Here is a 22870-nt window from a genome sequence, read left to right as displayed (position 1 = left end):
GGAGTCACCAAATGAAATGAATAGGCAGCAGGTTTAAAACAATCGAAAGGAAGTATTTCTTCACACAATACACAGTCAACCAGTGGAACTCCTTGACAGAGGATGTTGTGAATGCCAAGAGAATAGCAGGGTTCAAAAAAGAACTAGGTAAGTTCATGGAGGACAGGTCCATGAAAGAAGCCCGGGAAGGGTCAAGAGACGGGGCTGACAGAAGTGGAGGGTGTGGGTGAGGATGTGAGGTTCAGTAGGCAGCTGCATCTACACACCGAGCTCAGCTAGGCTCTCTGCAGCGACAAAGGAAAACACAAGGGAAATGTAGCCTGCGCTGGGTGACAGAGAAGCTCCTCCCAGAATCTGTTTCAGTAAAGGCTGAGAATTGTAAACTCAGTACATTAGTGAGAGGCAGCTTCACCCTTTGGTTAGCGTGAGAAAAGCGACTTCTGCAATGTAAGGGGATTATCTGGGCATCTGAGTGTTATCTGCTGGTTCCCATGGGGGAATGGCGCGAGCTAATGGCTGAGGCCCAGATCAGACAGGAAGAGGGTGCGGCAGACAGACTTTCAGGGAGAGGAGAATCTGACAGTCTTGCATCTCCAAGCAGCTGCCCTTCACCTTGGGGAGACCAAATCCACACCACACAGAGCACACTTACTTCTGTCTACACATCGATCCTGGCTCGAATGCAGCTCTAGTCTTCTCCCTTTAATGTGCAGGGGAGACACAATCTTCTGGCTTTGCCCTGTGATTCGCCCCTTGGCTGCCTTGCAGTGAGGAGCCCAGCATCCTGGGGATGGGTTATTAGACAGGGATGCTGGAGAAAGGCCCTTCTGAGCCCACTGCTGCTGTCAGCCCCACTTTTCTTCTGTAAGGAATCATTTCCCCTCATTTCACTGCTTCGTTGTTTTGATATTTCATAAGTTGTTTCAGGTTCCTGTTCTCATTTAAAAATACTCCTTTGGGCCTGGACTTCACAACCCCTAAACGTCCCTCTCAAGAAATGCTGAGGCAGGGGGAAAGTCCCGCTCCCAGATCTCTCTCACAGGATGCCTGCCTGGCACTGGAGTCACTCCTGATTTAGGGAGGGTCGCTTTTCACATTGGAGTTCAGGTCGGTTCTGACCTTATTTGGCCTGATTCCGCTGCTGCTGTTAACCACAGTCAGGGAATAGGAGGCGGAGCAGTTATTGGATTTGGGGGATGGAGTTTGCTCGGTCAGTGGCATTTGAGCTGTAACTTTCCATGGATACGTTTCTTCTTCTCCTTCAAGGAAATCCTCCCAAGACATCGGACCCTTGGCGGCCCAGGGCGGGGGACATCGTCACTGCTGTCCTTCTCCTCCTGAGTCTGGCCCTGGCCACGTCCCTCCTGGCTGTGACACTTCTATGTAAGTTCAACTGCAGCTCCAAGCCCAACGTTTGCCAACTTCCATACAGGCCAGCTGGCTCGACTGGGGGGGGGGGCACCCCCACATTTCAGCCGAATATCGACCGTGTTTCCAGTCTGTCCCCCAAATAAATCTCCTATTCCAGGGAGTTCGAATGGAGTTGTAAGATCTTGCCCTGCTGGTTTGATATTAGCACAAACTTTCTAAGTCTAATGATGGTCCAGCACTGGCACAGGTCATGTAGGGAGGCTGTGGAATCCCCATCACGGGAGGTTTTTAAGGACAGGTTATTCACCCGCCTGTCAGGGATGGTCTGGGTGAACTTCATCCTGCCTGAGCGTCACCTCAGTGACTTCAGATCACACGTGGCAGCCCCCCATGCTCAACCTGCGCTCTGAGGGTCACACTGGGTCCTTTCCTGACCACCTATCACCAGCGTGAGCCTCAGCCCCAGGTCTCCTCATGGCACAATGGAAATGCCCTACGGAGAGACCGGATGGCCCAGTGGTTCAGGCGCTTGTCTGGGGGCTCAGACTGCTGGGTTTAATTCCCTGCTCTGCCCTGGAGCCAGCAAACAGAGCTGAAAACAGGGAGTTGGAGTGGAGAGCTCTTGGAGGAGAGGGGAGACAAGCCCCTGTTCCTTAGGGGCAGTGAGTGGCAAAGACAACTGGTGCCTCCCCATGCTGGGGGGCCACAATCTAAAGGGGAGGACACGTGACCGCCCCACGTGTCTCCTCTGCCCAGAAATGCCCGCGCACAGCCCAGCGCCACCATGCACTCCCCACCCCACCAGAGTTACCTGCGGGGTGCTCAGTCCTTCTTCCGCTGCACCTGCAATGGAGAAAGGAACAGCAGAGGGTAGGAGAATGGACATCAAGAGGAAAGAGAGTTTCCATATCCATGTTGCTAATACTCAAGTAGTAGGTGATACTGGCAGTAGCATGACTGTACCTAATCGCGTGAGGAACCCTGGCGAAGCCGAGTGGAAACAACTAAGGTGTCTATATGTAAGCAGAGTCAGGATGAGCTCTACCCTGACATCTGGTGGTGAATTATGGCGAGTGTGGAAAAGAACTCCAGGGGCTGATCTTGTTTGCATAGGCACACCCACTCGCCTGGCATGAAACAACAGCAACTCAAAGTGGTTACTTTGGCTGGTGTGGGATCCCCAGTTTCTCTGTTATTGGGGCAGGAAGAATAAAGTTTTGTTACCCTGATTCTGTGAATCAAGGCCAGTGGAACTGTTGTATGACAGAAGGACTGAGGGAGTCCTTCACCATTACCTAAGTAGCACTTGCTTGACAAGGGGCATGGGTTACAAAACCCAGTAAATGGAGAGAGGATGGGGACAGGTATTTGTACCTGATGGGCTGGGCCCATCTCTGAGGGGTTGAAACACCAATTGCACTATCTCCTCTCTCCACTGTTGAATATCAGAGCTAAGTTTGATTCTATTAGAAGTCTAGTTACTGACTGTTGAGCTGAATTCACTTTGGGCCAATGGTGCACTGGGGCTCCCCTACTACTATGAGCTGAAATTGCTAAGAGCTGAAATCACTGAGGCTGTGTTAGCTAGTGGGGGAGCCTGAAGCTATATTGCTAAGCGGCTGGCGGAGCGGCGAGCAGAGTGGAGCCTTGCGAGCGGAGCGGCGAGCAGAGTGGAGCCTTGTGGAAGCGGCCCAAGGGACGGCTGAAGTGGAGCAGAGCTGAGCGGCTCACAGGTCGGTGAGCAGAGTGGAGCAGCTGCCAGAGCAGTTCGTGGGACGGCGGGAGCAGCTCACGGGGCAACTGGTGGCGTGAAGCGGCTCGTGGTGAAGGCTGCAGCGGAACCCCGTCGGCCTCGGATCACGTAAGGTGCTCCTTAACACCCTGCGTGCCCCCCCCCAAACTCTGGGGCTGCACTGACCAGGGACAGAGACTTTGGGGGGTTGTTGGACTTTTGGGACTTTGGTGAACCTTGAGTTGCTGGTTTCAAGAACCCAAGGGAAAGGACACGGCCCAACTTGCTGGGGTGGGATTTTTTGCTCATGGTATGTGTTATGAATCCTGTTTGTGGTGTTTTTTTTTCCAATTTAATGCTGATGTCATTTACCTCATGTTATTAAACATTTTCTGTTACACTCAGACTCCGTGCTTGCGAGAGGGGAAGTATTGCCTCTTAGGGGCGCCCAGGGGGTGGTATGTAATTGTCCCAGGTCACTGGGTGGGGGCTCGAGCCGGTTTTGCATTGTGTTATTGAAACGGAACCCCTAGATACAGAACCCGGCCCTTGTTGCTGCCAACTTAGATGGGCAGAAGGGTTACATATACACCAATGTCAGAAGCCTGGGGAACAAAATGGAGGAACTAGATCTACTGGTGCAGGAAGTGATACCAGATGTTACAGGGATAACAGGAACATGGTGGAATAGTAGCCAGAACTGGAGTACAGACAATGAAGAGTATGTGCCATTCAGAAAAGACAGAAATGAAGGTGAAGGTGGTGCAGTAGCATTGTATATTAATAATGAGATAGACTGACTGTAAAGAAATTAAAAGTGCTGGAATGGATAAATGAGAGACTGTTTGGGTCAAAATCACTTTGGGGAAGAAAGCTCCCACAGGCTCCCCTAAGATAGTGCTTGGGGTCTGCTTCAGACCCCCAGGATCCTATCTCGATAGGGATAGAGAGCTCCAGAATAACTTTAATGAAATATATACTTCTGGGAGCTGTGTGATTATGGGAGACTTTAATTTTCTGGCTATATATTGGGGGACAAGTGCTAATCATAATAGTAGGGCCCACACTTTCCTGGCTGTGAGAGTTGACAGATTTCTTTACCAAATAGTCACCAAACCAAGAAGAGGTGATGCCATTTTAGACTGAGTGTTGGTGAGTAGGGAGGACCTCCAGAGAAGAGCTGGTTGTAGGGGACAACCTTGGTTCGCGTGATCATGAGCTAATTCAGTTTCAACTAAATGGAAGGACAAACAAAACTAGGTCTGCAACTAGGGGCCTTGATTTCAAATCGGGAAACTTTTAAATATCAACACAATTAACTAGGGGAATGGACTGGGCTTAAGAACGCAAGGATCTGAAAGTGGGGGAGGCTTTGAATTACTTTAGTCAAAGTTGCAGAAGCTCTCTGAAGCCTGCATCCCAAGCAAGGGGAAACACTTCCTAGGGAAGGGTTGCGGACCAGGCTGGATGAACAAGCATCTCACACATGTGATTAAGAGAAAGCAGAAATCCTACAAGGAATGGAAGATGGGATGGATCAGCAAGGAAAGCTACCTCTTAGGCTAGGTCTACACTACCCGCCTGAATCGGCGGGTAGAAATCGACCTCTCAGGGATCGATTTATCGCGTCCCGTCGGGACGCGACAATGGATCCCCGAATCGGCGCTCTTACTCCACCAGCGGAGGTGGGAGTAAGCGCTGTCGACAGAAAGCCGCAGAAGTCGATTTTGCCGCCGTCCTCACAGCGGGGTAAGTCGGCTGCGATACGTCGAATTCAGCTACGCTGTTCACGTAGCTGAATTTGCGTATCTTAAATCGACTCCCCCCTGTAGTGTAGATGTACCCTTAGAGATCAGAAAGTGCAAGGAAAAGTGAGAACTGCCAAGAGCCAAGCAGAGCTGGACCTTGCAAAGGGAAATTAAACCAACAGTAAACGGTTCTATAGCCATATAAACAAAAAGGGACTGCCAAACATGGAGGATGTGTTGGAGATTGAAGATAATCTAGGCATGGGCAAATGCCTAAATAAATACTTTGCCTCCGTTTTTAATAAATGGAATGAGGAGTTAGGGGTAGTGGCAGGCTGGCTAAAGGGAACGAGGATATGGAAGTAGAAATTACCACATCTGAGGTGGAAATCAAACTTGAACAGCTTAATAGGACCAAACTGGGGGGCCTGGATAATCGCCATCCAAGAATATTAAAGGAACTGGCACGTGAAATTGAAAGCCCACCAGCAAGGATTTTTAGTGAATCCACAAACTGAGGGATCAGACCCAGTGACTGGAGAATTGCTAATGGAGTTCCTATTTTTTAGAAACAGGAAAAAAGTGATCTGGGAAACTACAAAACTTTTAGTTTAACCTCAATTGTATGCTAGGTCTTCGAACAAATTTGGAAGGAGAAAGTATTAAGGCATAGAGGTTAACGGTAATTGGGATAAAATACAACACAGTTTTGCAAAAGGTAGATCATGCCAGACCCACCTTCTCTTTCTTTGAGAAGATAACTGATTTTTAGACAAAGGAAATGCAGCAGATCTCATCTATCTGGATTTCAGTGGCATTAGATATAGTTCCACATGGGAAATTATGAGTCAAATTGGAGAAGATGGGGGTTAATATTGCTGTTAATCCCTACGTGCATGACCGTGCACTTTGCATCAGGAATCATAATACTCAAAAACCAGTGGGAGAACACTTTAACCTGTCTGGCCATTCAATGACAGACCTGCGGGTGGCTATCTTACAACAGAAGAACTTCAAAACCAGACTCCAACGAGAGACTGCTGAGCTGGAATTGATATGCAAACTAGATACAATCAACTCAAGATTGAATGAGGACTGGGAATGGCCCAGCCATTACAAACATTTAATCTATCTCCCCTTGTAAGTATTCTCACACTTCTTATCAAACTGTCTGTACTGGGCTAGCTTGATTATCACTGTGACGAACTGGGACTGTTCTTACTGTGGTCTGTGAATGCTGACAGGGGAGTGTGGCTAGGATAGTCTGCATTGGGGGATGGGAGACTGGCCGAGGGAGAATACCTGAGCATGTAACATGAGAACCCAGGAAGGGGTTAGAGGCCAGGTGACACCTTGGCCCGGGAAACTGAACAAAGGCTGTGGGAGGGGTCGCTGAGGGCAGAGTCTCAGAAGCTGGCTGGTGAGATGACTGGGAGGCAGAGATGGCTCTGACCTCCCAAGGGGAGCTGGGATGCCCGAGGACCCCAAGATGGACCTAACTGAGAGGTATCCTGTTGTCTGTGCCTGCAAGACCTGTCTTGGACTGTGTCCCTGTCATCTAAATAAACCTTCTGCTTTACTGGTTGGCTGAGAGTCATGGTAAATCGCAGGAAGCCGGGGGTGCAGGGCCCTGAATTCCCCCACACTCCATGACAACTGGTGGCAGCGGCGGGATCTACTGCACCCCGTGGACAGCGCTTCCTGCAGTAAGTGACTGGGGAGCAGTAAAACCAACAGGGATTGACGGGGACCAGGCATGCTGAAGAGTCAGAGAGAGACGGTTATCACCCCTGGGAGTGTGTGACCAGCGAGAAGGACTTTTGCAGTAACAGGGTCCCCCGGGGGGATTGCAGCGAGAGGTCCCAGGGGCGGAGGAGTCTGCAGCTCGACCCTGGCAGAGAGGTGGTGACCTCAAGAAGGGCTGGCACACTGGGGTCTCCCTGGAAACTGTGGGGAGCTGTGAGCACACAGGCCGGTGAGTGGCCAGCAGGAAGATGTATGCCAAGCGGCTTAAGAGCGACCTGGTGGAGCTGTGCAAGCAGAGGGGGCTGCGCAGTGGGAGGCTCTCCAAAGAACAGCTCATTGCCGAGCTGGAGGCGGGAGATTGCGCGAATGAACTGATCCCTGTCTCTGAGGGAAGCAGCCTGGCAGATGCAGTGCAGGCACCAGTGTCTGTCCCGGCTGGGAGTGGTCAGCCGGCTGCTGAGGGCTTCCCCAGACCCCTCCTTCCTATGCCTAGGGGAAGGGTGGGGAGGAGCCCAGCAAATACCGAGGGCACCGTGACCCCCCCGGCCAGCAGGGGATCCTCCCGGCGACGCTCAGCATCCATGGAGCGGAATTGGCTGGAATGGGAGAAAGAGCTAAAACTGAGAGAGCTGGAGGATCGTGAACAACAGAGACAGCATGAACAGGAGGAGAAAGAGAAACGGAGGCAGCATGAACGGAAGGAGAATGAGAGACAGAGGCAGCATGAAGAGAGGCTGAGGCATCATAAACTGGAGCTGGCGAGGCTGAGGGGCAGCGAGCCCCCGGCTGCGGTGAGTGAGGGGGGACCCAAGACTGCATGGAGCTTTGATAAGTGCATCCTGGCCCCACGTAAGGAGGGGGAGGACATGGATGACTTCCTGGATGCCTTTGAGACGGCCTGCGAGCTGCACCAGGTTGATCCCGCAGACAGACTCCGGGTTCTCACCCCCTTACTGGACCCCAAAGCCGTGGCATTGTACCGCCAACTGGAAGAGGCAGAGAAAGGGGACTACGAACTATTCAAAAAGGCCCTGCTACGTGAGTTTGGGCTGACTCCTGAGATGTACCGGGAAAGGTTCCGGAGTCAGGATAAAACCCCTGAGATCTCATATCTGCAACTAGCCGTCCGCATGGAAGGATACGCCAGCAAGTGGGCAGATGGGGCCCAGACGAAGGAGGACCTGGTTAAACTGCTGGTACTGGAGCAACTCTATGAGCGGTGCCCATCCGACCTGAGGCTGTGGTTGAGGGACAAAAAGCCAGAGAACCCGCGACATGCAGGCCGGCTGGCCGATGAGTTTGTAAAGAGCCGGTCAGGAGCTAACAGGGAGGAGTCCCAAAGGAACAGTCCCACCACAACGCGGAGAGAGAGTCACCATGGGACCTCCCACTGGGAAAATACGGAAAACCCCCATCAAAGGGGAACATCCGGCGTCAGGGCCATCCGACCCACTCGAGGGGACCCATGGGACACGGGCTGCTATCACTGTGGCCAGAAAGGCCACATACGGGCCCAGTGCCCCAGGCTCAGGGACAGACTGAGCAGACCGAACCCACAGAGGGTTGACTGGGTAGAGACCCAGCCGGACGAGAGGCAGCATTCCCAGGGAAGCGGGGCTGGCAGTGTACCACCTGCTAAGGAGGGAAGAGAGCTCCAGGCCAGCTCCTCTGGGGGGCTGGATGCTCCAGACTCAGGGTTTTTGGTTTATACGGTGGGTGCGGGGCTGTCCCTCCGGAGAGAGTACCTTGTTCCCCTGGAGGTGGATGGGAGGAAGGTCAATGGATACTGGGATACGGGCGCAGAGGTGACGCTGGCCCGGCCCGAGGTGGTGGCCCCAGATCAGGTGGTGCCCAACGGGGACCCTGATGGGGGTAGGAGGGACACCAGTCAAAGTGCCTGTGGCGAGGGTACACCTGAAGTGGGGGGCCAAGGAGGGCCCCAAGGATGTGGGGGTACACCCATATTTGCCCACTGAGGTGTTGATGGGGGGGGACCTGGAGGACTGGCCGAGCAACCCCCAAAGTGCACTGGTTGTGACCCGCAGTCAGAACCGGCGAGGGGCACTGCGCCCTGACCTTGGGGAGGGTACGTTGCCCGAGGCGCAGGACCCTAACCTGGTGGGGAGGGAACGCCCAGGGACACGGCTCAGGGAGGCTGCGGCTTCAGACCCAGCCGGCGAGAAAGAGCAGGTGGCCATCCCTGTCCCAGCTGCTGAGTTCCAGGCCAAGGTGCAGAAAGATCCCTCCTTGCGTAAGATAAGGGATCTGGCCGATCTCAGTGCGGTACAGACCATGGGACGAGGTGGCCAGAAAAGGTTCCTGTGGGAGAAGGGGTTCCTGTACTGAGAATGGGCTCCCCCAGGGAAAATGGAGTCAGGGGGGATCAGGAGGCAGCTGGTGGTACCCCAGAAGTATTGCCACCAGCTGCTGTGCCGGGCCCATGACACTCCCCTCTCAGGGCACCAGGGAACCTGGCGTACCCAGCAGAGGCTGCTACGGAGCTTTTACTGGCCTGGGGTCTTTGTTACTGTCCGACAGTACTGCCGATCCTGTGACCCGTCAGAGGGGGAGGAAGGCCCGGGACAAGGGGAAAACAGCTTTAGGACCCTTGCCCAGCATAGAGGACCCTTTCCAGAGCGTGGCCAAGGTTAAAAGGGGGGCTCTGAACCAAGAGAGCCCGAATCACAGACCTCCAGACTGGAGCGCCGGGAGAAGGCCCCAGCCCAGTTGGAACCCCAGGGGTATTGGGGTGGGAAAAGGGCACAGGCCGCATAAACCTTCCCACATGCGACCTACGAGTGCCATCGAGCACACCCGACCTAAGGGGGGGCGTGAAACTGGAGGGGCCTGGTGTAATTCTCACCAAGGAATGGGAGGGATGCTGGGGCATCCATGGGAACACGGGTAGATTCGAACTTCCCCGGGTCACTGGTTAAAGTGACCCTGCTCAGTTCGGTCTCGAAGGGGGAAGAGATGTGACGAACTGGGACTGTTCTTACTGTGGTCTGTGAATGCTGACAGGGGAGTGTGGCTAGGATAGTCTGCATTGGGGGATGGGAGACTGGCCGAGGGAGAATACCTGAGCATGTAACATGAGAACCCAGGAAGGGGTTAGAGGCCAGGTGACACCTTGGCCCGGGAAACTGAACAAAGGCTGTGGGAGGGGTCGCTGAGGGCAGAGTCTCAGAAGCTGGCTGGTGAGATGACTGGGAGGCAGAGATGGCTCTGACCTCCCAAGGGGAGCTGGGATGCCCGAGGACCCCAAGATGGACCTAACTGAGAGGTATCCTGTTGTCTGTGCCTGCAAGACCTGTCTTGGACTGTGTCCCTGTCGTCTAAATAAACCTTCTGCTTTACTGGTTGGCTGAGAGTCATGGTGAATCGCAGGAAGCCGGGGGTGCAGGGCCCTGAGTTCCCCCACACTCCGTGACAATCACTTCAAAAAAAAATTTTTCTCTTACTTAATTGGCCTCTCAGAGTCGGTAAGACAACTTCCACCTGTTCATGCTCTCTGTATGTGTGTATATATATCCCCTCAATATATGTTCCATTCTATATGCATCCGAAGAAGTGGGCAGTAGCCCACGAAAGCTTATGCTCTAATAAATTTGTTAGTCTCTAAGGTGCCACAAGTACTCCTCTTCTTTTTGCACAACTGAATTTCATCCCATTTCTACTACTCCAGGTTTCAAGGTCGTCCAGCTCTACTCGTATGATATTCCGGTCCTCCTCCACGCTGGCAATACCTCCCAACTCTGTGTCATCTGCAGATTTCATTAGCGCACTACCCTTTTTGTGTCAAGGTCGTTAATGAAAACGTTAAATAAGATTTGTCCGAAGAGCGATCCCTGAGGAACTCCACTAGTAACATCGCTCCAGCCTGACAGTTCACCTTTGACCATGACTCGTTGTAGTCTCCCATTTAACCGGGTCCTGATCCACCTTTCAATGGGGTCGGGGACGAATTTTCCCCCAAATCAGATTGGTAGAGACCCTGAGGTGTTTTGCTGCCCTCTGCAGCCTGGGGCACGGGTCACTTGCAGGTTTCAACTAGTGTAAATGGTGGATTCTCTGTAACTTGAAGTCTTTCAATCAGTAACTCAGCCAGAGGTTATGGGCCTGTTACAGGAGTGGGTGGGTGAGGTTCTGTGGCCCGCAGGAGGTCAGATTATGATCATGATGGGCCCTTCTGGCTGTAAGGTCTATGAGACCTGTCTCTGCCTCAGTTCTCCACCTGTAAAACAGGGGGAGGAGACTTCCCTACTTCACAGGGGTGTCGTGCGACATTAAATAATATATTAAAGCCTGTGAGGTGCTCAGATACTGCAGTGAAAGGAGCCAGAGACGGACGGTGGATCGCGGGAAAGGTTCTGCAGACACCACTTAGATCACAAGTCTGTTGATGATGCACAAGCTGGAAGAGAAGCTGCTCCCTGGGGCATTGCTGGGTTGGCCCTGCAGCGCTAAGGGGAGTGAAGGCTGGGTTTTAAGGACAGATGCTCTGCAGGTGTCAATCGAAGTAGCTCCTCTGAAGTCAGATTGACACCATCTGAGCAGCTGGCCAAGTCCTGCAAGCTCAGATCCTCATAGGCATTTGGGGTCCTGGTTTCCATTGGAATCACTAGGAGTTTGGGGCCTGAACACCTCTAAGGGTCTGGGCCTACAGTTAGCAGCCAGGCCCCTGAGACACACCAGGAGCGGAGCTGTCAGGATCGTTAATAAGCACTCGGACGGCCACAGAGCCCAGAAGCTGCACCCAGGTCCTGCTTTGCATCGCGCTAGGGGCTGCACAAACACACAGGAAAATGAGGTCATAGAATCCCAGAACCATCGGGTGAGAAGGGACCGCAGGGGCATCTAGTCTAACCCCTGCCAAGATGCAGGATATGTTGTGTCTGACCCATCCCAGACAGACGGCTCCAGCCTCCTTTTGAAAACCTCCAGTGAAGGAGCTTCCACAACCTCCCGAGGCGTCTGTTCCATCGTCCTGCTGGTCTGATAGTGAGGAAGCTTTTCCTGAGATTTAATCCCAATCTGTTCTGCTGGAGTTTGTAGCTCCCTGCTCCAAAGAGCTGACGCCCTACGTTAACACGGCGTAACATACACCAGGAGAGAGCCCCGAACGGGGCCTTGGCTTTGCCTGTGTCTCTCCTCGGGAGGGAAGGTTTCCAAGATTAAAATAATAGAAGTCATAGAGAACAGGCTCGCACTCGGAGCATATTCCTTCTCCGGGCCTGGCTGGTCTCCAGCCGCAGTTCAGTTCAGTCGCTGACCTGCAGACATGTGATTTCTAGATCTCCGGGCACAGAGCAAGCTGCAAGCGGTTGAAGAAGCGGTGCAGAAGCTCCAAGTCTCTCTGCAGCCTGACAACGCCTCGGACGCCTCAGCAAAGGGATCGGACAGTAAGTCGCAGGACGAGGGTCTTAGGCATTAGGGTCAGCTCCCCTCCCTTGGCCTGGAAGCTGAGCACTTTCCGGCCTATAGGGATGGTGGGTGCCTGGCATCCTCCTACTCCCCTCCATAGACGTCCCTGCCAGGTGGTCCCATCCCCTGTCTAATGAGCTGCTGATCTGCGCATTCCTCTGCCAACGGAGGCTCTGTTCCCAGGGATGGGTGGCTGCTCCAGGTTCCCTCCTAGCTCCCTGCCTGGCAGTGGCAGGCTGGCTGCATGCGCCCCACGCTCCTAAGCAGGGTGCCTAGTGGTCACATCTTCTGTCCTTTCCCTGTTGCTCCCTTCGCTCCAGAGTTTTCACCATGGCCCTGTATTGTCAGGATTGCATTCGCGGGACAGACGGATGCAGCTCATGAGACATACAGGGCCGAATTCAGACCCTGGTGTAAGCAGGACGTCAGTGGAGCTGTACTCGTGGGTCTCAATTCCCCCCCACTCCCTGAGCCCCTCCTATGCAGCTCCAGTAATTTGGGAACTGCCACAGTCCCATTGCTGGAGGCAGAGCGCCCCCTTGTGGCCACGTCTCACAACCCTCTGCACATACAAACCGGTCCATGGATCAGGTTATTCAGCGTCCAATCAGAAGATGGGCCTGAACTAAACCCCAGCACGGAACACGCCGGAAAGCTGGGCTGTTCAAAAACCCGGCCTGGAGCCCAGGGCCATGGCTCGGGTCCATGGATGTGCATAGATTATAGGACTGGAAGGGACCTCGAGAGGTCATCGAGTCCAGTCCCCTGCCCGCATGGCAGGACCAAATACTGTCTAGACCATCCCTGATAGACATTTATCTAACCTACTCTTAAATATCTCCAGAGATGGAGATTCCACAACCTCCCTAGGCAATTTATTCCAGTGTTTAATCACCCTGACAGTTAGGAACTTTTTCCTAGTGTCCAACCTAGACCTCCCTTGCTGCAGTTTAAGCCCATTGCTTCTTGTTCTATCCTTAGAGGCTAAGGTGAACAAGTTTTCTCCCTCCTCCTTATGACACCCTTTTAGATACCTGAAAACTGCTATCATGTCCCCTCTCCGTCTTCTCTTTTCCAAACTAAACAAACCCAATTCTTTCAGCCTTCCTTCATAGATCATGTTCTCAAGACCTTTAATCATTCTTGTTGCTCTTCTCTGGACCCTTTCCAATTTCTCCACATCTTTTTTAAAATGCGGTGCCCAGAACTGGACACAATACCCCAGCTGAGGCCTAACCAGAGCAGAGTAGAGCGGAAGAATGACTTCTCATGTCTTGCTCACAACACACCTGTTAATGCATCCCAGAATCACATTTGCTTTTTTTGCAACAGCATCACACTGTTGACTCATATTTAGCTTGTGGTCCACTATAACCCCTAGATCCCTTTCTGCCGTACTCCTTCCTAGACAGTCTCTTCCCATTTTGTATATATGAAACTGATTGTTCCTTCCTAAGTGGAGCACTTTGCATTTGTCTTTGTTAAACTTCATCCTGTTTACCTCAGCCCATTTCTCCAATTTGTCCAGATCATTTTGAATTATGACCCTGTCCTCCAAAGCAGTTGCAATCCCTCCCAGTTTGGTATCATCTGCAAACTTAATAAGTGTACTTTCTATGTCAATATCGAAGGCGTTAATGAAGATATTGAACAGAGCCGGTCCCAAAACAGATCTCTTGCAGCTTCAGCTCTGCCACATGCTGCAGGTGACCCACTCACAGTTCACAAGGTGGGAGCGATTGGGAAGAGGCGGCTGGGGAGATTGGGGGGACAGGGCTAGAATTCAGGAGAGCTGGGGTCACTTCCCAGCTCCACTGCAAACTTCCTGTGTGATATTGGGCACGTCTCTCTGCACCTCAGTTCCCCAGCAGGAAAATCATCCTTTATTTCTCCCACCTAGAGTCTATTTTGACTGTGAGCTGTTGAGAGCAGGGACTGTCCCCTCCTGTCCGTACAGCGCCTGGCACACAGGGGCCTGCTGCTCTACCACATGTGCTGATAATCCAGTGTTCTGCATCTCCACTGAAGTCGCTGTGACTTTCTTCTAGGTCTGCAGCTATTGGATGAAGCGCAGGCAGGAGTCCGGATGCTGAAAGACCAGCTGGGTAATGTCAGTGCAGCGTATGGAGAAATCCAGATCCGTTTGGACAACGTCAGTAAGTACTAGCTGCAGCGCTGGCTGGTGCCGTTTCTCCTGGTGCTGAGGATAAACGGAGGATTTCAGGCTCCAAGGCTGACAGCGCAGCGCCTTTCACCAGCACCAAGTTCTCGTCCATTAAAAATCACCTGTGGCTGCACCTGGGCCCACACCGTGGTGATCAGTGTGGAGTTAAATTACACCCTGGGCCTCGTTAGCCTAATGGGAGCACCCAGCTACCAGCTCTTCTTAGATGCTCCAAACCTGTCAGGTCACAGGCAAAAAGTGATTCTGGCATTCCAGCGTATGGGGCGTTACTTTCAGACCCATCACTGAGCCAGCGCCCCCGGCAGGGTGTTGGAGGGGGGGGACGCTGATGTGCAAATGACCCGAGACCTCAATTTCTCATTATCATTGAAAATATTTGATACAGAACCAGGGGATGTTCCACCTTGGGCAGCTACATTCCCCCTCCTGAATTCCCCCTGCCAGCTCAGCTGAACAGTGAGTCCCCCCTTTCCCATTACAGCCGTGCTAGTCTGTACTGGGACCAGCGCCCATGCTCCAGCCCAGATGCAGCTGCATTTCAGTGCTGGGGGAGTGACCCTGTGGTGTCTGCTTTCTGCAGCGCTCTCCGGGATCCATCATGTGGCCACAAAAGTTACTTATTCTGATTCTGGAGAATCAGGATTCAGAAGTTCCCTGGGCTTGGGGCAGCTGAAGGGCAGGGGAAATGCAGCACTAGAAACCCCGAGCTCCCTGCGTGTGTCCCTGTGACTTTAGCCCGGGCTTCTCACCTCAGTCTCTGCTCCTAGGTGACGGGCTGACAAAGCTCCCCAAGGGCTGGAGGTTTTACGGCGGGAACTTCTATTACTTTTCACAAAGAAGAAAGTCGTGGGACAAGGCCGAGCGGTTCTGTGTGTCTCAGGACTCGCACCTGACCTCCGTCTCCTCCCAGGCAGAACAGGTGAGTGCAGGAAGCTCCTACGGGCTTGGACAATGGGTCAGTGCCTTGTTTCATACCAGAAGGAGGTGGAAGGGGGCAGCTGAGGTTCCAGTTCTGCGATGTGCCTTGTGGCAAACTATTGGAGAGGATGTGAAGCCTTGGTACTTGACTCAGGGCATTCACCCATCAGTTTAAAAGCAGAGATGGGCAGAGGAACAGTGCCAGGATCTGGACTTCCCAGAGTCTGGGGTGTCGGGGGAGGGGGATTTGGGGTCAGGGTCATTTCTGATTTTCCCTACTTCCAATGTAGCATTTCCTGCAAACCCAATGACCTTTCCCAGTGGGGACCCGCTTTGATCCCTCTCCCCAGGCCTGAGCTCCTGTTGGACAATCTAGAAGTCTGTATCTGGAAGGCTTGTGTGCAAGGGGCCATGCACCTCATAGACTCATAGACTTTAAGGTCAGAAGGGACCATTATGATCATCTAGTCTGACCTCCTGCACAACGCAGGCCACAGAATCTCACCCACCCACTCCTGTAACAAACCCCTAACCTATGCCTGAATTATTGAAGTCCTCAAATCGTGGTTTAAAGACCTCAAGGTACAGAGAATCCTCCAGCAAGTGACCCGTGCCCCACGCTGCAGAGGAAGGCAAAAAACCTCCAGGGTGTCTGCCAATCTGCCCTGGAGGAAAATTCCTTCCTGACACCAAATATGGAGATCAGTTAAACTCTGAGCATGTGGGCAAGACTCACCAGCCAGCACCCAGGAAAGAATTCTTTGTAGTAACTCACATCCCACCCCATCTAACATCCCATCACAGACCATTTGGCATATTTACCTGCTAATAATCAAAGATCAATTAATTGCCAAAATTAGGCTATCCCATCATACCATCCCCTCCATAAACTTATCAAGCTTAGTCTTGAAGCCAGATATGTCTTTTGCCCCCACAACTCCCCTTGGAAGGCTGTTGCCAGAACTTCACTCCTCTAATGGTTAGAAACCTTCGTCTAATTTCAAGTCTAAACTTCCTAATATGTCCAGTTTATATCCATTTGTTCTTGTGTCCACATTGGTACTAAGCTTAAATAATTCCTCTCCCTTCCTGATATTTATCCCTCTGATATATTTATAAAGAGCAATCATATCTCCCCTCAGCCTTCTTTTGGTTAGGCTAAACAAGCCAAACTCTTTGAGTGTCCTTTCATAAGACAGGTTTTCCATTCCTTGGATCATCCTAGTAGCCCTTCTCTGTACCTGTTCCAGCTTGAATTCATCCTTCTTAAACATGGTAGACCAGAACTACACACAATATTCCAGATGAGGTCTCACCAGTGCCTTGTATAAGGGTACTAACACCTCCTTATCTCTACTGGAAATACCTTGCCTGATGCATCCCAAGACCGCATTAGCTTTTTTAACGGCCATATCACATTGGCGGCTTGTAGTCATCCTGTGATCAACCAATACTCCGAGGTCCTTCTCCTCCTCTGTTACTTCCGACTGATGTGTCCCCAATTTATAACCAAAATTCTTGTTATTAATCCCTAAATGCATGACCTTGCACTTTTCACTATTAAATTTCATCCTATTACTATTAACAGTTCCGGCTCTAGGTTTTTTGCTGCCCCAAGCAAAAACAATTTTGGCTGCCCCCCCTCCCCCGCGCTATTTTTTGGCTTTTACACATGTTTGCACTTTGCAGTTTTGTTTTGACTGTTTAAAATTTTAAAAAAATGAAAACAGAGAATTTGTAGTTAGTGAAATAAAACAATTTTCTACTAGTGTAATTTTAACATTTAATTTTAACAAAAACACAATTACAAACAATTTGAGTTCAACTAGACACTGTAATGAAAAACGTTAGTGTCTTCCAGTTTCTCATAAATTAAAAGAATTTATATGAACTGATTTTTTCTGGTTTTTATACTTGCGTAGTCTTTTAATAAGTCAGTGAAATCTAAAGTTTTTGCAATAGTACTTTCAATTGAAATTAATGCAAGTCCTGACATACGATTTTGAGACATGGTGGACCTCAAATAATTTTTTAGTAATTTCAGTTTTGAGAAACTGCACTCACCAGAAGCCACTGATACTGGTAATGTTAAAAGAATGCGTAATGCTATAGCAGTGTTTGGAGTGAAAAAATCATTTCTTGCTATAAATTCTAATACTTTTAGAGGAGAAGTTTTAGGACTTATTAGCTCAGATAAAAGCTATTAATTCATCAGACAATTCTACTGCATCAATGTCAGCAGCGTTATCAGCACTGAGCGCTAAATGTAGGTCTTGGCACTGCTTCATGAGGTCTTCTTTGGAAAACTGATTTTTAATATTTCCAATATCGTATAAAAATTCGAAAGTTTCACAATGACCATGCAACTGGCAAAATCTTTCTTCAATGGAAGTTATAGCTACATCCAAAATACAACAGAAACATTCAACTTTAAACCTTTCGTTTGGATCGAGAATAGGATCATTGTGAGCCTCATAACAAAACTGTCTTGTTTTTTTCCAAGGACGAATGAATTGTTGAGGTGCAAACGTTGGTTCAAAATCAAGATCCTCTGCTATTGTTGTTGCTTCTTTGACAGTTTCTTCAAATCCTTCATCTGAACGGTATTTTTTTAAATATTCCAGAGTTTTATTCAAAATCATCTTTGCCTCGGATATGTCTATGGTTATGTTCTGCATAACTTTGCTGGTCAAATTAATTTGATTTAGAATATTGTGCCAAATAACCGTGCAACATGAAAATTGAAACTGCATCATTTTCTGAGCCAATGTTTCAGCTTCATGTCGAAATGAAGGATCATACGACAAGTCCTGGCTTATTTCGAATAGTGCATTGTAAATCTCTCCTGATGAATATCGGAATGGTCTAATAGCTTCTATCCTGCTTTCCCATCTAGTTTGACTCAGAGGTTTAAGTGTGAGTTTTTGTTCAAGATGCTGCTTCAAGACTGCCCAACGGTGTGTGGAAGCATTAAAAAAGTTGTAAATTGCTTGCACTGTGGTAAAATATGAAATGGCATCTTTAGATGATTTGGCAGCATCACTGACAACCAGATTGAGCGAATGCGCATGCCAAGGAATGAAAATAGCTCGATTGTTAAAATTCAATATTCTTTGCTGTACACCTGCATGTCGTCCTCGCATGTTTGAGCCGTTATCGTACCCTTGACCGCGCATATTTTCTAAAGGTATTCCATAGTGTTCCAATCTCTGTAGAATTACATCTGTGAGGACTTTCCCAGTAGTTTCATTCACTGGTATAAATTCTAGAAAGTGTTCACAAATTTTCACTTCTGCATTTTCATCAATTTTCAGAAATCATAAAACTATTGACATTTGCTCAGTTTTGCTCAGATCTTGAGTACAATCAGCTATAATTGAGTAATATTTGGCATGTTTCAAATTCGATAAAATTTCATTACACACTCCATTAGAAATTAATTCTATGATCTCATTTTGTGTATTTTTACCCAAATAATGGGTGTGATTCTCTCCATCTTTCACTCTTCATACATGCTCCGCCATAACATTATCAAATTTTGCCAATAACTCAACCAATTTTAAGAAATTTCCATTGTTATTCTCATATAAAATATCCGAGGATCCACGGAATGCGAGGCACTGTTCGGCTAGGAAATTAATGATTGCCAGTAAACGTTCCAACACTGCTTGCCAACGTAGAATTTCTGAATTTAGCTGATGTTGCTGTTCCACATCGATTGTTGTACCAGTACGTAATCTGTTTGACAGCTTAATCCAATTTGTCAATGAGAGGAAATAATTTTTTGATGTTTCATGTTCTTTCAAATGCTGATGCAAATTTCGCCAGTCATTAAAACCTAGAGTTGCCAGAAAAATGTCCGAGTTACAGAACAGTTTGCAGCAAAAACAAAAAACTACACTAATCACGATTTATTAATTTGTTCCCCATTTTTCATTTTTTTCTTCATACTGGATGGCATAAATCGATGATTTGACTCATTAAATGGATATTCAAATGTAGGATCTAGTTTTGAAGGACCTTTTTTCACAATAATAATTTGCATTGTATCAGTAATTATTGTCGGTCATGTACTTGGATCCGATCCTATGTCAGTCTCTCCACCTTCCAATAATTGTTCTTCAGTTTTAGATTTGGATAACAGTTCTTCATTTCTGGACTCTTCAGCTGAAGTAGTAAATCTTTGGATGGATTGTGATTGTTCGTCTTTATCAGTTAGTGAAGATAATCTTTGGTCGGATTGTTGTTCATCTTTATCAGTTGATAAAGGTAATCTTTGGTTCGATCGGTCTTCATCAGTTGATGAATAATCACCTTCAATGCATTGCTTGGAGCTTTCTCCTTGATTGTCGACTTTTTTAAAATACTTTTTTGAAGTACGAGATAGCTTTTCTAATTCTTTCTGCTGTTTCTCTCTTTGTTGCCAGTAAGCAGCACCAGAAAGTCGTTTTCATTTTTGTCCCGGCATTTTAGCCCTATAACCACTGGCACCGATGCGAAACGGAAATTAGCGCGAATGGCGCCAATAGGGCAGCACAGTACACACACATAATCACGATTTGAGTGACCATGTCACGACGTGACATGATATTTTTCATGTCACACTCCTATTGCACTACTGTACTTGCCGTAGGTAAGGCGCTAGTCATTGGGGCGAGAGAGCTCCCCACAATCTCGGATACACACTGGACCCAGCCCTGCTGGCGTTTTCCCAGCGCTGAGGCCGCCCAGCTGGGAGCCCGAGGGGCATGCAATGGAGAGAGCTCTGTGGCTGGAGGAGCCAAGGAAGAGGTGCTGGGCTTGCTGGGCAGATGCTGCTCCTCTCTGCCAGGTCGCTCGCCCCCTGCGGGGGGGAGGCAGAAGGAGACTCAAGGCACTGGAGTGCTGTGAGGGGCTGGGGAGGGAGGCAGTAGCCTCTGGGGCTCCAGCAGGCAGAAGCTCCCCAGAGGTCCTGGGGACACTCCCCCCTGGCCTGACTCTTACCTTGCTGCAGATCTGGCCTGAGGTGGAGTCATCTCCAGTCACCGCTGCTCCCAGGGCCAGGGGTTGGGGCTGCTGCTGGATCCCAGCCCTGTTCATCCTTCGGCTTCGCCTTGACCCTGGCACGAGCTGGGCTCAGCCCAGGCTGCTGCTCCGCTCCCCTGGCAGGAGGCGGCGCAGAGAGGAGGAGGAGGAGGAGGAGGAGGCAGAGGCGGGAACAAGCCGAGGAGGAGCGGACTGCCCGGGCGCCATGTTCCCCTGTCCTCTGCAGCCGTGCTACCGGCTCCTGCCTGAGGGGGGCCCGCTGCCCACGGGAGAGCGGCATGAACAAGCTGAGGAGCGGCCCGTCCTCTGCAGCCGGGGGGGGGGGGGCGTGCTACCGGCTCCCGCTGCTCTCCCGCTGTCAGCGCTCACCCCCCAGGCGGAGCCGGTAGCACGGCCCTGCCCCGGCTGCAGAGGACTGGCTGCTCCTCGGCTTGCAGCAGCGGGGACAAGCCGAGGAGGAGCTGTCCGTCCTCTGCAGCCGGGGCAGGGCCGTGCTACCGGCTCCTACCTGAGGGAGGGGGTGGCCGCTGCCCACGGGAGTGTGGCGGGGACATGCTCTCTACTTAGCCGGCTCCGTGCCCCGCCGCACACAGTAGCAGAACAGGATCCAGCCCAGGACGCTGCTTGAGGTGAGGCCCCAGCATTTTGCCGCCCCAAAACATTTTGCCGCCCTAGGCACCTGCTTGGTTAGCTGGTGCCTAGAGTCACCCCTGACTATTAATCCAGTTTACAAGGTCATCCAGATCTTCCTGTATGATATCCCGGTCCTTCTCTGTATTGGCAATACCTCCCAGCTTCGTGTCATCCGCAAACTTTATTAGCACATTCCCACTTTTTGTGCCAAGGTCAGTAATAAAAAGATTAAATAAGATTGGTCCCAAAACCGATCCCTGAGGAACTCCACTAGTAACCTCCTTCCAGCCTGACAGTTCACCTTTCAGTATGACCCGTTGTAGTCTTCCCTTTAACCAGCTCCTTATCCACTTTTCAATTTTCATATTGATCCCCATCTTTTCCAATTTAGCTAATAAGTCCGCATGTGGAACCGTATCAAATGCCTTACTGAAATCGAGGTAAATTAGATCCACTGCATTTCCTTTGTCTAAAAAATCTGTTACCTTCTCAAAGAAGGAGATCAGGTTGGTTTGTAGATCTACCTTTCGTATTTTGTCCCAATTACCATTGACCTCAATGTCCTTAACTACTTTCTCCTTCAATTTTTTTTCCAAGACCTTGCATACGACAGATGTCAAACTAACAGGCCTATAGTTACTCGGATCACTCTTTTTTACTTCTTAAAAATAGGAATTATGTTAGCAATTCTCCAGTCGTACGGTACAATCCCTGAGTTTACTGATTCACTAAAAATTCTTGCTAATGGGCTTGCAGCAATTTCATGTGCCAGTTCCTTTAATATTCTTGGATGAAGATTATCTGGACCCCCCAATTTAGTCCCATTAAGCTGTTTGAGTTTCGCCTCTACCTCAGACGTGGTAATAGCTACCTCCATATCCTCATTCCCATTTGTCATCCTACCATTATCCCTAAGCTCCTCATTAGCCTCATTAAAGACTGAGGTAAAGTATTTGTTTAGATATTGGGCCATGCCTAGATTATCCTTAACCTCCACTCCATCCTCAGTGTTCAGCGGTCCCACTTCTTCCTTCTTCTTATTTATATGGCTATAGAACCTTTTACTATTGGTTTTAATTCCCTTTGCAAGGTCCAACTCTACATGGCTTTTGGCCTTTCTCACTTTATCCCTACATGTTCTGACCTCAATAAGGTAGCTTTCCTTGCTGATCCCTCCCATCTTCCACTCCTTGTAGGCTCTCTGCTTTTTCTTAATCACTTCTCTGAGATGCTTACTCATCCAGCTTGGACTACAACTCCTGCCTATGAATTTTTCCCCCTTTCTTGGGATGCAGGCTTCTGATAGTTTCTGCAACTTTGACTTGAAGTAATTCCAGGCCTCCTCCGCTTTTAGAGCCACAAGTTCTTCAGTCCAATCCACTTCCCTAACTAATTTCCTTAATTCTTTAAACTTAGCCCTTTTAAAATCAAAAACCCTAGTCCCAGATCTATTTTTGTTTATCCTTCCATCTAGTTTGAACTGAATTAGCTCATGGTCACTCGAACCAAGGTTGTCCCCTAGAGCCATTTCTTCTATGAGGTCCTCACTGCTCACCAAAATCAAATCTAAAATGGCATCCCCTCTTATTGGTTCAGCAACTACTTGGTGAAGGAATCCATCAGCTATAGCATCCAGGAAAATCTGAGCCCTATTATTGTTACCAGCACTTGTCCTTCAGTCTATATCTGGAAAGTTAAAATTTCCCATGATCACACAATTCCCATTAGTGTTTACTTCATTAAAAACATTAAAGAGGTCTCTATGCATATCCAAATCGGATCCCAGCGGTCTGTAGCACACCCCAAGCACTATCTCAGGGGAGGCTCTAGTCGCTTTCTTTCCCAATGTGATTTTTGCCCAGGCAGACTCTGTCTTATCCATTCCATCCCTTCTTATTTCTTTACAGTCTACCTCATCATTGATATACAATGCTACTCCACAACCTTTGCCTTTATTTCTGTCTTTCCTAAACAGCACATAGCCTTCAATACCTGTACTCCAGTCATGACTCCTATTCCACCATGTTTCTGTTATCCCTATAATATCTGGTTTCACTTCCTGCACCAATAGCTCTAGTTCCTCCGTTT

The 22870-nt window shown here is 49.7% G+C and overlaps 2 protein-coding genes across 4 annotated transcripts in view; one reads left to right on the top strand and one right to left on the bottom strand.

Annotated features, from left to right (window-relative positions):
* LOC112061285 (C-type lectin domain family 4 member F-like) overlaps window positions 1-22870 on the bottom strand; it is a 269396-nt gene that overhangs the window by 129273 nt on the left and 117253 nt on the right. The gene's annotated exons all lie outside the window — the stretch shown is intronic.
* LOC122172930 (C-type lectin domain family 4 member F-like) overlaps window positions 1-22870 on the top strand; it is a 70426-nt gene that overhangs the window by 43834 nt on the left and 3722 nt on the right. Inside the window, exons 2-5 of one of the 2 annotated variants that reach the window (XM_065598400.1) lie at window positions 1267-1383; window positions 11892-11999; window positions 14070-14177; window positions 14974-15125. In XM_065598400.1, coding sequence (XP_065454472.1) covers window positions 1267-1383; window positions 11892-11999; window positions 14070-14177; window positions 14974-15125 — 485 coding nt within the window. Of the gene's footprint in view, window positions 1-1266; window positions 13977-14069; window positions 14178-14973; window positions 15126-22870 lie in introns of those variants that run through there. The other variant, XM_065598398.1, reaches the window with a different exon arrangement.

This window comes from Chrysemys picta, chromosome 5 (genome assembly GCF_011386835.1).
Source record: "Chrysemys picta bellii isolate R12L10 chromosome 5, ASM1138683v2, whole genome shotgun sequence".
Taxonomy (NCBI): Eukaryota; Metazoa; Chordata; order Testudines; family Emydidae; genus Chrysemys; species Chrysemys picta.
Note: the sequence above shows the minus strand (reverse complement) of the source record. Positions and strands in the feature narration are given on the sequence as shown.